At 40.8% G+C, this 13,789-nt stretch overlaps 2 protein-coding genes across 2 annotated transcripts in view; both read left to right on the plus strand.

Moving 5' to 3' along the window:
* The window catches only part of il17rd (interleukin 17 receptor D), a 28,186-nt gene extending 18,966 nt beyond the window's left edge, over positions 1-9,220 (plus strand). Inside the window, exons 8-16 of the mRNA XM_020611126.1 lie at positions 1,173-1,238; positions 1,705-1,759; positions 2,342-2,452; positions 3,301-3,485; positions 3,615-3,730; positions 4,600-4,824; positions 5,375-5,878; positions 6,316-6,590; positions 6,770-9,220. Coding sequence (XP_020466782.1) covers positions 1,173-1,238; positions 1,705-1,759; positions 2,342-2,452; positions 3,301-3,485; positions 3,615-3,730; positions 4,600-4,824; positions 5,375-5,878; positions 6,316-6,590; positions 6,770-6,894 — 1,662 coding nt within the window. The 3' untranslated portion in view covers positions 6,895-9,220. The remainder of the gene's footprint in view (positions 1-1,172; positions 1,239-1,704; positions 1,760-2,341; positions 2,453-3,300; positions 3,486-3,614; positions 3,731-4,599; positions 4,825-5,374; positions 5,879-6,315; positions 6,591-6,769) is intronic.
* Positions 9,221-10,109: 889 nt separating this feature from the next.
* arhgef3 (Rho guanine nucleotide exchange factor (GEF) 3) overlaps positions 10,110-13,789 on the plus strand; it is a 41,965-nt gene continuing 38,285 nt past the window's right edge. Inside the window, exon 1 of the mRNA XM_020611127.1 lies at positions 10,110-10,350. Within this exon, the coding sequence (XP_020466783.1) occupies positions 10,121-10,350 (230 nt within the window). The 5' untranslated portion in view covers positions 10,110-10,120. The remainder of the gene's footprint in view (positions 10,351-13,789) is intronic.

Raw genomic sequence — 13,789 nt, forward strand, 5'->3', positions numbered from 1 at the left:
TATATATATATCTGTGTGTATATATATATATATCTGTTGAAATTAAGATTTAGCATCAAAATAAAAATATGGCATTCTTGTTACCTTGTCATTAAAATGCAGTATCCATATTACACACTAATTTTGATTTCTTCTTTGTTTTTTTTAGTCTTTTTAGTTTTTTTTTTGTTGTTGTTGTTTTATTCTTTATTTGGACAAAGACTTTCTGATTTTAAGACATTAGCACAATGCGTGTCCAACATATTTCACATTCATGATCCTTGAAAATAGCTTCAGCTTGTTTTTCCTTTAGCGTTAAGGCTAGCTTTACACAAACTAGTAGTAGTTTGTAGCTAGTTTGTGTAATAGTTTATGCTTGGCATAGCCATGTACCCCGTCCCATAGCCTAATGTGCACCTCCAGAGAAATGCAACTGCGTGTAGTGAGACAAAGCGCAACAACTTTGTCGTCCGTGTCTCTCAGTGGACGGGCAGTTCATCCTCCTCCTGCCACAGTTGCTTTGATGGTCTTATACAGTCCATCTCCTCTGATGTCTTTTCTCCTTTCTGCATCTCAGTCAGTTCAGTAAAAGTAAATGGTGTATAATCAACATCCATCATCTCCAACATTATCCGCTCAGTTTCAGTCCCCACTGTTTGTATGATGCCAAAAAATTCAACACAGTGGAGCCACTTGCACAGGCTCTGTGTAGATTCAGCACAGTCTTTAGAGGTGCTGGGATTCAAAGCCTTCTCCTCACTCCATCTCCCTACCTCCCTCATCTCTCTCCAACACCTCTGTTGTTTGTGTGTCTTTGTAGTCTCAACACTGTGAATCACACAGATTAGAAGACTGGCACACACTTTTTGGACAGACTCTCCTTGAGAGCGTTCATGGTGTTGCACTGTACTGTTCACGTGAAAAGTGACACAGGTAGTTTGATTTGAACCCTGCCTACTTTCATTCTTCTGCACACCACAAGTAAAGTGGAAATGATTGTTGTGGGGATGAATCACCAACCCTGTGGTTTGTGAAGGAGACTGGAGGCTTAGTCTAAAATTATGGCTATTGATCGCTCTGACTTCAGGCTCGGATTTCTTTTTAGATTTTGGGTATTAATTTCTTACTCATGATAAAAATATGATGCTGAGTTTTCAGCTGAGTCAGTTCTTTAATATGTTTTCTTCTTACAGGATGGGAACCAGGCCAGAACCACATGCATCCTCCAGGACGTCACTCCAGGCACCTACACTATAGAGGTACATGAACTAGGCACAGGGCTCACATGCTGTGATCACTAGACTTATGGTTGCAGCACTGTCCAGTTGTCAGTTATTCCTTATTGCTACAATTGCAAGCTGCACTGCAAACACCCATGTGCTTTTGTGCTTTAAGGGAATGACTATTGGGGGGTAAACCTTCCACAAGCTCCCCAACCCCAACACAGCTGGGGACCTTACAGTACAGAGTAATACAACAACAAAATAGCAACCTGAAAGCTTTAAAACCAGTTTGCCTAACCAGGGGTTAAGACCCTCCCACAGGGTCTGAGCTCTTTCAGTGACTCATCTTGTGTTACTATATGCTTACTGTTTATATAAAATACTTTATTTATCAATGTATTTATCGATTTATCAATTCCATATTTGTTCATATGTTTCATTGATAATATTTCTGTTTTGTGTTCTCTCTCTCTTTTATTACCCTCCTGATTCTCTGTGTCAGCTGAGAGACGACAGTAACATGACCAGGAGGCAGACTCAGTACCACGCTAGCCAGGGTGAGAAACACACACACACACACACACCGCTGTTTCCATTCCTTGTGGGGACTTTACATTGACTTACATTCATTTCCTGGAGACTTACCCTAACCTTATCCATAACCACTACTTGCCTAACACCTAACCCGGACCCTAACACTTAACCTCACTCTAACCTTAAACCATGTTGCCACCCTAAAATTCATGATGGACAGGTGGATACACTCTGTATATGATGTTTTACTGGGGCATGGTGGGGTGTATTCAGAAGGAATAACACTAACACATTCTTGCTCATACAAATGAAAAGCTGAACAAAACACAGCACATACTGCTGCTACAGACTCAACTGCTCTGATATGACAAGTAGCTAATGTTAGCTAATAACAGATTGTAGATAGAATTGCTAAGTTAGTTCAATGACGTGATGGCTCTTCTCTACTTGTGCTACTGTATACTGTTTTAGCATTTGACATTATCCAGTAATTGCTACATACTGTAGTTGTTACAGACTTAAATAGTTGCATAGTGTTGATTTACATGACTTTGAATTATCTAATTTTGTGGTCTCATGCTTGGTGTGTTTGGTTTGTCCTTCAGTCCACTCCCCCTGGGCGGGGCCTATTCGTGCCATGGCCATCACAGTGCCTTTGGTCATCATGTCTGCCTTCGCCACTCTCTTCACAGTTATGTGTCGCAATAAACAGCAAGGTGAGAGCACTAATTATTGGTGATGTTACTTGTTCTCACAGGGGTTTCAGTCTTAGAAACAACAAGTACTGGAATAAGTTCAAGGAGACCTCTTCTGTCTCTTCATCGGATCCCAGACTGGCTCCATGGTGATGAGATCAGGGCTCTGTGTGGGCCAGACCATCTGTTGCAGGATTCCTGGTTCTTCTTATCTCTGAACATAATTTTTATGATATTGGTTGAATGTTTGGGCTCATTGTCAGGCTGCAGGGTAAACTAGAGAAATGCATTTCCTATCGTAAATGCATGTGGATGCTCATATGCTGAAAGAACATCCTGAAAATGTCTGAAATCAATTGCTGAAACAGCTGAAGGATGAGAAGAAACTGCTGAAGTTCTTTGTTGAAAGGGGGGGGGGGGGGGGCTGCATTTTATGGACCACCAGATGGCACTCCAGGACTGCCATTGACTCAGCACTTTGAGCTCCCATTGACTTGTATTGTAAACAAAAAAGCTGAATAAATTAAAAAGTATAAACATTATAAAAAAGTTGAATACAAGCACGAATGTCCTTGAAGAGCTGAACAGGAAGATACCTGAATGGCTGGTATAGCTGAAAGTATGCTGGACTTATAAAGTGCCAAAAAACAGACAGAAGCTCACAGAATAATCACACAACTAGGGACTGATCAGATGCCTCCCTGATATTATTAGGTAATGGGTAAGCATCTAAACGTTTGCACACTACTGTAGATGTGAGCTCAGACTTTTTTGAGAACTGTCACTGCGTATAAGGATGCCCTAGAATTTCAGACACAATATTCTGATATATTTACCAATCATTCCTCATGTGTCTCCTTTCCTGTTAGAAAACATCTATAGCCAACTGGACGAGGAGAGCAGTGACTCGTCCCACCACAGTGCAGCTTTGAATGCGGAGCGACCTTGGCCCCGTCCCAAAGTCTTCATCTGTTACTCCAACAGAGACTGTCCCAAACACACCAGTGTCATCCAGAGCTTCGCCTACTTCCTGCAGGACTTCTGCAACTGTGAGGTGAGACAGTGATACACACACCACCAGATAATGGCTTGATTTTGAGGAAAACAGTACAAAAAATAAAAATGAAATGTTCCTTTTTGAAGGTTGTGTATGGTTGTCAAGTCCCTGTTCATTCCTGTTCAGGTTGTGTTGGACCTGTGGGAACACCTGGAGATGTGCAGAGAGGGTCAGATGTCATGGCTCAGCAGACAGCTGGATGAAGCTGACTTCATCATAACTGTCTGTTCCAAAGGCCTACGGTACTCTACTGTGTTTCTGAAAAACTACTGATGATATTTTCAAATGGTAAATGTTAGAGGCCAAGACTTGGGAGTAGGCAGAGGAATTTGGTTAGAGTGACTTTAGGGTCATGTTAAACAACATAAGACATGGTTAGGGTGAAGGTTAGGCTCAGATTAAGATGAGGGAAAACGCATTAGATCCCTAGACACTCCAGAGTCTTGGGATCTAATGCCAACTGTTTTCAAAGTGCCTTCAACTGGAGTTTCTTTTGGCCATTCTGTCTTTATTTTTTCTTTTACTCCTCCAAGTTTTCCATGTTTTTAAGTGTTTTTTTTCCTCAAAAGAAACAAATTGGGTTCAATATTTAGCTGAAAATGCTTCAAGCAGAAGCCCCATCATCCTCGATGTGCTCCTACCCAGTGCCTTATCAAACCCATGCCTTCAGCATGCTATAAGAGATAAGTACTACAAAGGAAAATATGCCATATCCACCTATGGCTGTAATGTTAAAACACAGTAAGTACAGTGTAATAGTGAAAATGTTCTTTTATGTAACAGCAACACCATGCGTTAATCATACTATGAGCCTCGGGATATAATTCAACAGCTCTGTCTTATGTACAGTTGGGTGACAAATAAAAAGACAAAGTAGCACAAAGTAACAATACAGACTTTTTAGAACGGCTTCAGTGCTCCTCTGTTGGAAGGAGGAAGTGTCATTCTTCCAAAACATATTCCCTCATTCAGCAGCCTAGAGCTACGTTATTCAGTTCACTGATAGAAAATTAACTGGCAAATATTTTGAAGCAAAATCACCAACACTTTCTGGTTCTGCCCTCGTTAATGTGATGTTGCTATTCTAATGAGCACTGTTGTGTTTTGGCAGCTACTACATGGAGAAGAAAAGCCGCCGAGGGAAGACACCCGTCAGCCACCGCAGTAGCAGCAGCTCTCCTATTGGTGGATCCGCCAGTGATCTGTTCATTGTTGGTGTTGCCATGATCGCTGAGAAGATGCGGCTGGCGAAGCAGATCGAGGGCAACGAGGCTCAGGAGCTGAACCACTATTCAACAGAAACCGACATCCCCACAATGCTGAGTCTGGCTCCCAGGTAAACACAAGGCTCTGCACAAACCAACAAACACCTTCAAAAACAACAGCAGCAGCTCTTATTCAAGACTCATTACATTGTTGTCTGGTTTTAGCACTGTATGTGTGTTTCATGTTGCACTCTCTGGAGCTTACAGAGGTGCCATTGTGTCAGGGCTCTCCTAAAAAAGAGGTTGCTAACATCTGTGCGATTTTCACCTGGTTAAATACAATTTAAAACTTTTTGACAGCAATCTGCTAATTGAGAAAACCACTGGATGGAAGTGAATGTTGAATTTCAGCCACATAAAAAAACTATTTAGCAAAATTACTTTATGTTGGAGATATTTTACACTCACTATAGGTAAGAGATGCACAAGTGTTTGAGAGACTGAAATTCTGAGTTCATGGAATTTTAGGCGGTGTTTTATGGGGATTATATAGGATTGTGTTTTGATTGCAGTTTTCATTTTGGAATCAATTCCAGGCACACAAGTCATCTAGATTTTCTTGGTGCTCACTTTTTTGGCCATGGAGGTCTACTGTAGCAGTAATTTCATTCCTGTTTTCAGGTTCAAGTTGTTGGACCAGCTGCCTCAGCTCTTCAGTCGACTCCACTCTGGTCAGTCCAGTCTGGCCAGCCGTGAGCAGCAGCCTCTCGATGTCTCCAGGAGGAACTACTTCAGAAGTAAGTCTGGACGCTCGCTTTACGTTTCCATCTGCAACATGCACCAACACATCACCCAGAACCCTGACTGGTTTGAGAAGCAGCTGGCTCCTGAAGGAGGCTACTCGGCCTCCTCTGGCTCCTCCCCAGAACATCCTTCTCTTTCCACTGTCACGTCTCCAAACCCTCCCGACGACGACGACTCATCTCAGCCCGAGGAGAGGTTTGACTCCAGCTTGGTGCTAAATGAGGTGTTGGTGAGGACGCCATCGCTGCAGGGTGGGGATGGAGCGCCAAGGAAGAATGTGCTCCTGTTGCCCCCCGGGTCTAGTCCCAGTCCCAGTCCTGGTCTCTGTCCAAGTCCATCCCTGCCACACTGCTCTCTCTCTGTGCTGGGACCATCCTCAAGGTAAAGTAATTTGTAATATTGCTGTAGTTAATTTTCCTGTGAATATTAAAGCAAAATGTCTTTTTTTTTTACCTCCTACTGTAAGTTGTGCTGTATATCATTTGTTAAATGTATCATGATGCAAAACTGTCCTCTGTACTAACCTTAAAGTGATTCCCTTCGCAGCAGGATCTAGCACAAGATAATTATTTGCTCTTATCATTTGCTGTTGATAGTGATTGAATTGTTTTTTCAATTTATCATGGATCCCCTGTCTGTAGACCATTAAAATATTGGTGCTTTTGTTTGATGCAGTCAGTTTCAGTGCATTTAATCCCATTAAAGCTCCATGGTCATCTTTGCCATCACATGTTGGTGTGAGTGAAAATATTTGTTACACAGCAGGCAATATGTGACCACCTGTTAGTCTGACTGCTGCTGCATATCTGCTCCTTCAGGTCCGTTTCTGGAATATCTGGACATCCACCTGAAGAATCTTCCTCTGGCTCCTCTTCTGCACCCTCCATCCTCCAGGATGAGAAGTTCCCTGTCCCGGCCCAGGCAGACGAAGACCATCCCTCTCTCCCAGAAGTCCTGCCTCCTCGGGATTCGGGCATTTATGATTTGTCTGTCCCTTCCTCAGAGCTTTCCATTCCCCTGATGGAGGGACTGTCACATGACCAGGCTGACTCCTCTTCCCTGGCCGACAGCGAATCATCATCTTCTGGGCTGGGTAAGGCTGGCAACCTTTTAGAACCTCATCTGAGAGTTTTGCAAAGTAAAATTTTATTGTTCTATTTAGTTATATTTTCACTTTATTTTGATCAATATCTGTTGACACATTCTCATTTCCACATGAGACTGTTGAACAATGCTAAAATAAAAGCAAGCACTTGGCCATGTGTCTCTCAGGTGATGAGGAGCCGCCTGCTGTCACATCGCTCCACTGCAGCACTGCCACAGTTTGCAGAGTTGAGCTGCACCACCATCACCGCCTGGAGCACGGTGATGGACTTGCTCCTGTGGCATCATTGTAGTGAACGCCTGCAGCCGGTCAAAAGAGGAGCAGCACAGTGATGTGCTCATGGGGGCCAAATATGTACTGGTCCTAGACCTGTCATGGAAAGTTCTAGAACACTGTCCCCAGTAACTATGGTAACCATCAATATAGAGAACACTGGTAAAAAATCGTTACCACTGAGGATAATAAGGATAAAGATAATCACCTTTATTTGGCCGAGTATGTTACACACAAGGAATTTGTTTTCGGTACAGAACCGAGGCAGCCATCTGGGGCGCCTGCTCACACCGATGGCAACTTGGGGGTTCAGTGTCTTGTCCAAGGACACGTCGACATGTGGACTGCAGGCACCGAGATTCAAACCTCCAACCCTCCGGTTGGGAGAAGACTGCTCTACCCACTGAACCACAGTTGCACCCAGTTCTAGAACACTAGTCCCTGGTGAAAATGGTATCCATTGCCTTCTAGAACACTGATAGTTGTGATAACTATGGCAACCACTGTTTTTGTCCAACCCCACGTCCTGCTAACTATGGTAATCCCTGCAGGAAAACACTAGCCCCAAGTAACAATGGCAGCCACTGAGTTCTAACTACAACTGTGTTTCCACTGTCGGAACCCAACAAACAAACAGTCCACCCTGTGAAACCGTGGACACCCCCCCCGTGACCCTGGAACATGATTTTACTATTGCCTCCTGAAGGGAGCCGAAATTTAGCTTCCAGAATACACCAGCAAAGTGAGCGGAGGGCAGCAGAAACAGAACCCAGGACACGTGTTACAGTGCATGTGTCGGTAGGTTCCTGTGGTGGAATAACCCTACATCTTAGCCACTGCATTCTAGAACACTACTCCCTGATAACTATGGGTAACCACTACATGTAGCGCACAAGATGTACTGTACTTTGTTCGCCCCACTGGTCGTCCTGCCTGGAGGATTTTTTTTAAGGACTAGATCTCCAGATGTTGGTGGAGCAGACCAGTTTAAACCAAAGAGTGGGTCTTGGTTCGTTGACAGAAAGCTGACTGAAGTTTGAGTAGGATGTTTGGTGCCAAAACAGGAAGCTGAGACATACTGTTTGCTCGTGCAGTTTTTGATGCTGAATGCCACAAACATGTCCAGATGTTCTCCAGCAACAACATCCAACAGGATCTATGCAGCTTCGGAGGTTCTGGTATCCACAGAGATTTTAACCAAATGTGCTGAATGTATCAACACCGTAAGGACATCGATTATATTTGAGGGTGATCGTTTGTCATTAGAGGGGAATTTCCCCCATAGCAGTTAGTAATAGAACATTAATTCAATATTCATTTTTAATGACTGCTGAGTTTTTAATCTGTCATATTTTTAAGAGAATACTGTTTTAAAAATGTTTTCAACATGCAAATGTCCCTGAATGTTTGAGGATGACTTGTCATTGAAGCAGCAGTAACACGATGACCACTGTCCGATCATGAATCATTCAAGTATAAACAATTTTAACAAACCATTTAAGAACAGTCTGAACTGTACTAAAACCTGCTAATGTGATAGGATGTGGTGAAAGAGTTGTGTGAATTGTGTTGAATTGAAATTCAGTTTTATGAATATTTTCTCTGCATTTTAATTCAGACATACAACTCACTTTCATTTGGCTCTGCTCCTACTCCATAATATATTGAATATGTTTACATTGTTTGGCATGTGGTGACATTTTAAAGTATTAAATATTGAATTAACAGTTAAAATTATGTATTTGTTCATGCTTTGTAATCCTTTTCTAACACTGTTGCAGGAAGCAGCAAAGATGAATAAAACCACCCGTTACTATCGTGACAAGAATTATATATGTGAGAAAGTAAATAAAAAATATTTGCTTCTTAAGTGAACATTTTGAAGTAGTAAGTCATAATTTTGATTTTTAAAATGACAGCAACAGTTATCTCATAATTTTGTCTTTGTCACCATTTTGACTTGCTTTGAGAATATTTTATTTAATAATTTTTTTCTTTTTCTGGTGGACATGGACTTCCATACACGTCTCACTTGATCCCATGAACATATTTTCTTATAAATCTGACTTTCACTTACTGATTGTTTCGTGATCAACAGCTGCAGCCACTTTGTTCTCTGGATCGGACCATGACTTCTGTGTGTTTTATAAAGCCTCATGTTTGAGGAGCCGCGGAAGGCGGCAACTTCTGATTTATCGGCAAGTTTGATTTTACTTAAGGGAAGAATATGCATTTCCTGCTTGTACTTTTCTTTTTTTCAGGAAATGTCTATTATGTTTCAGTTTTTTAAAGTAAAGTTTTGTTTCTTTTTTAGAAACGTACTGTTTTATAGTACCTTAATGTAGATAATAAATAAATCCATCTAATAAAATCACCTGTTTGCATTTTGTCATTCAATATCTGCTGCTATAAATTTACCTAAGCCAAATTACTAAGTTAAACAATGAAAAACTCATGAGTTAACAAATCCATAGTTTTTAATTTGTAGAAAGTTACAAAGGTGTAGCAAAAGGTATCAGGTAGCCAGTACAAGAAGAAATATTCCAGCACCAACTATTTGTAGTGCTTTATGACTGGTAATCATCTCTAAAGTTGACTAACAACTTTTGGTTTCTTACAATAAATCACACTTCACTGACATAAGTAGCAGACAGCTCTTCAGTGTGTGAGCTGCGAAGCGTTGATGCCTAAAACACCAGGAGCCTCCACACACACCCTGGCTTTGAAATAAAAGTGCAAGTAGGCTGCAAGTAATAATTTTCATTATCTTTTAATTTGCTAATCCTAGTATAAATCAAGATTTTACCAATTTTAGATTGTTTAATGTAGGTAAAGCCCACACAGGGCTGCTTGTGTCTGGTCATATAACATTTGAAAGTGGGTTTCGTAGAACTTCATTTCTCAGCAACGTACAGAAAAAAAGTATAATTTTGCTTAAATGTTCCAAAATGTAAGTATTGTACTGTGCAGTATAACATGAATTTTTATTAGCCGACTTAAAGCCTTAATTTAATTTGTCTATAATATCTTTAAAACTTTTTGAATTAGGCCTCTAAGCATAAATGAAAGGGTGAGTTATTCTTGACGGCTCAACAGGCCTTCTTTCATAAATTAAATGCATCTTAAAGTTTGATAACTAATCAACTGATAGTGGTGTATCCGTTGATTAGTGATTATAAACTGGGTGGTCATAACTTTGGCTCTTATTTTGAAGGGGGTGCCGGAAAAGGAATATCTCGCTGCCAATGAAAGGAGGGCTCTGTCGCTCAGCTGAATCTTTGGACTTCACGTTTGACCTTTCGTTAAATTATAGGAAGCAAAAATTGTTTATTACCTCTGGAGCAGAGGCAGCAACCGGAAACAGTTCCGTTCCGTCTTTGTTTGTTTTGAATCAGTGGCCCGTGGGTCTGTTTTGGGTCGCTGGGAGGAGCCGCAGCCCGATGCAGGCAGGTGATGGATGTCAGAGGGGTTCAAGGTGAGTAACCGAAGGAAAATGATTTCTGGAGGGTTTGGGAAAGAAAAAGCAAAATACGTAAAAACGGGCGTTTCTTTGTTAGTGTAAAAGAAAAGGAACGTGAAGAGACAGGGAGTTAACTGTTCCACCGCCGAGCTGTTTGTCTGTTACATAAATGTGTTATATACAACATGTAACTACACGAACATATTGGTAAAATATAAAGTTGGCTAGAGAAGTTAGTCCGGTCACTGTAAAGGATCTTTGGTAGAAGACCCTGAAACATACAGTCTGTGAGAGAGAGAAGAAAAACTGCAATGTTGCAGCCCAATGAGTCACAAGTTTGCCTGAGGGTGACTTATAGTCTGCAAACACACACACACCATGGCTGGATTCACAAACTAGGAAGCCCCAGGGGCAGAAAAATATTGTTGGGCCCCCTCTGATCCTCACTATACATGTCAATCATCATTTTTCCTGGCATTGACAAACCTACCACAAGGCTAAACAAAGACTCAAATGATTAGTTAATTGATTAGTTCATTAACAGACACTTTGTTAGCAGTCATTTTATTAATAACTAAAGCTTTAAGCAAATAAATAAATAAACGGATAAAAATCTTTGGCTCCAGCTTCTCAAATGTGAATAATTCAGTTTTATTAATATTAAATTAAATGTTCTTTAGCAGCTAATTGATCCACTTTCTTCACCATCTTCACTAGTCTATAACTTTTTCTGTGTGGTGTTTGATGCTGAGGAGGCAGCGAACACTGGGTTCATCTGAGCTTGTTTGCCTGAAGTGCTAAACTCTGAGACTGAAACATACAATAAATTAGCTGAAAAAAAACAAAACAAAACCAGGAGCTAAAGGAAACTACAACGCTCCACCGGAGACACTTTCTTATTACACACATTTTAATCCATTTTAAGTTAAAAAATATTGCTTGGTGTTGATTTGAATTTACAATAAACAGAATCACACCCACTAAAGCAGTGGTTCTTACTGTACATGTGAATACTACCACACAGTCCTACTAACAGGCGAGGAGCAGTGAGATGACTCGAAGGAGTCAGTGTTGATTTTTGCAGGAATGTGGTTCTGCTGTTTTCAACAGACAGTAAAGATGTTGTTCAGCAGATGTTTGTTCTGTCACTGATTATGTTTCTACTGGGGAATGCCATCCTGCTGGTCCTGTGAGGCAGCTGTGTGTGTGTGTGTGTGGGTGTGTGTGTGTGTGTGTGTGTGTGTGTGTGTGTGTGTGTGTGTGTGATTTACAGTTACATTTGTTCAAATCTCAGCATCAGTCCAGAGCATTAGGAACATCCTTGAGACAATAGTTAGGCATCTTGAGAAATATGCTTGTTCACTTGCCAGGAATGATGTCTCCTCATTATATGTGAGCTGGTGCCAGGAATGAAGTAGCTTAACCTAGTTAGCACAGAGACTGGAAACAGCTAGCTTTGACGTGTCCAAAGATTTACCATTGTGGACAGAGCCATGCTAGCAGTTTATCCTTCTTTCAAGTCTTTGTGCTAAGCTAAGCTAACTGGCTGCTGGCTGTAGCTTCCGATTTATCATACGGACGTGTGAGAGTTAGACTAAACACACCTCTGATCTTGTGTGTGTTCTTGTACTTGCTGTATAGTGAGGAACAAAAAAGTTTGTTTTGTTTGTTTTTTTTGCTACAGAGTCAGGACATCTTTGGAACGTGAGGACATTTTGAATGGTCCTCACTTTCTGAAACAGCTTTTTGAGGGTTAAGACTTGGTTTTAGGTTTAGGTTAGAATTAGGTTTAGGTTAGGGTTAGGCATTTAGTTCTGATGGTTAAAGTTAGGGTTAGGGGCATTATGTCAATAAATGTCCTTACAAAGATAGAAGTACATGTGTGTGCATGTCTGTGGGTGTGCATGCATACATCCAGGGTGGGATAAATTGTGCTACTGGAAAAAAGCACCGCAACTTTCAGGAATGAGTGAGTCACAATTGTAACACACATACACACTCACTCACACAAACACGCACAGTGTTTCTGTTTGGTTTGTTAACAAAATATCTGTCTTTGAGCATCTGTTGGCACCTAGAAGCACCAGACCTGTTCTGAACCTGTCATTCAATGTGCTTTTGTGTGTCTAATTGTTTGTTGTGTAGTGCATGATTGTAGTATTTAGTGGTGTCAAATTATCCTGCAGTGCAGCACAAAAAGAAGTGGAGAGGCAGTGACCAGATACCAACCAGAACATGGGCTGCATTGACCAGGACAGATTTGAAATAGTTTTTTTTCATAGCCGGGCCTTATTTTCCTGCCAGTGCAAGTTCAATAGCAGAAACACAAAAGTTGTGCATGTTTCCTCAGGCATTTGTGTCTGCCTGCCTCCACCCAAACCCACTTGCATCATGGAAACTTAGATCATCAGTGCAAGTTATGAACAACCTCTGAAACATGAATTTGCATACAACTGTATGCAAATGTTTTGGCACCTCTGGCCATATTTCATAATGGCCCTGCAGCAAACACACATACTGTAGACCTCAGCAAAATCACACAACGCAAATCTGAACTAAGATTCAGTGTCACTGAGGCGGAGTTTGTAACAGATTAACAGCCAAGTCGCGCCAATAATTTTAAATATTTCAGTGGACACAGTCCAGTGACTGCAGCTTTAGAAATGTCTGTTGTTCTGTTTGAGCAAGGAGAAGTTAGATTATATGATTTCTCTCTGTGTGCGTCATTCTCTGCAGAGAAGTCCAAAAATCCTTGAAATTAAAAAAGTTTCATGTGACATATGTGAGGTTCTGAAGCCCAGTGATCTCGAACTTGTTTTGTCTGACATAGTGTCACAGCTCTGTAACCGATTTCCACTTCACTGACACAGTTTAAATTAAACTCACTGTTATGTAACTGTGTTAGTAGGTATTCTTATCATATTTATTTCAAATGTTAAAGTGCTGTTTTTATTTCATCAGCTTAACTTAAGGTACAGAAAAGCATGAAACATTGTCAGTACTTCGTAACACACCTTTTTCTGTTCTTCCTGCAGCTCACTTAAAGTTTGGAGAGATGTTTAGGTGTCTTTTCAGTGTCCGACATAGTAATTAATGCGGAATTAATTTTTTTAACGTCATGTAAAAACAGTTTTTAATGTCTGTTTGCTGCAGGATCTGTACAGATTGCTTTTCAGTTCAAAATTCACCAAATGATGTCATTTGTCAAGGGGTTTCCAAACTGACACTGCATGCTGTATACAGGTATGTGCCAAAAAATTAGAATATCAAGGAAAAGTCCATTTATTTCAATAATTTGTTTCAAAAAGTGAAACTTGTATGTTATATTAGTTCACTACACACAAAGTGAAATATTTCAAGCCTTTATTTGTTTCAATTTTGATGATTATGGATTAAAGACAAAAAAAACCCAAATCCAGTATTTCACAAAATTAGAATATTTCATGTGACCAAT

Source organism: Monopterus albus, unplaced genomic scaffold (genome assembly GCF_001952655.1).
Source record: "Monopterus albus unplaced genomic scaffold, M_albus_1.0 scaffold110.1, whole genome shotgun sequence".
Lineage (NCBI taxonomy): Eukaryota > Metazoa > Chordata > Actinopteri > Synbranchiformes > Synbranchidae > Monopterus > Monopterus albus.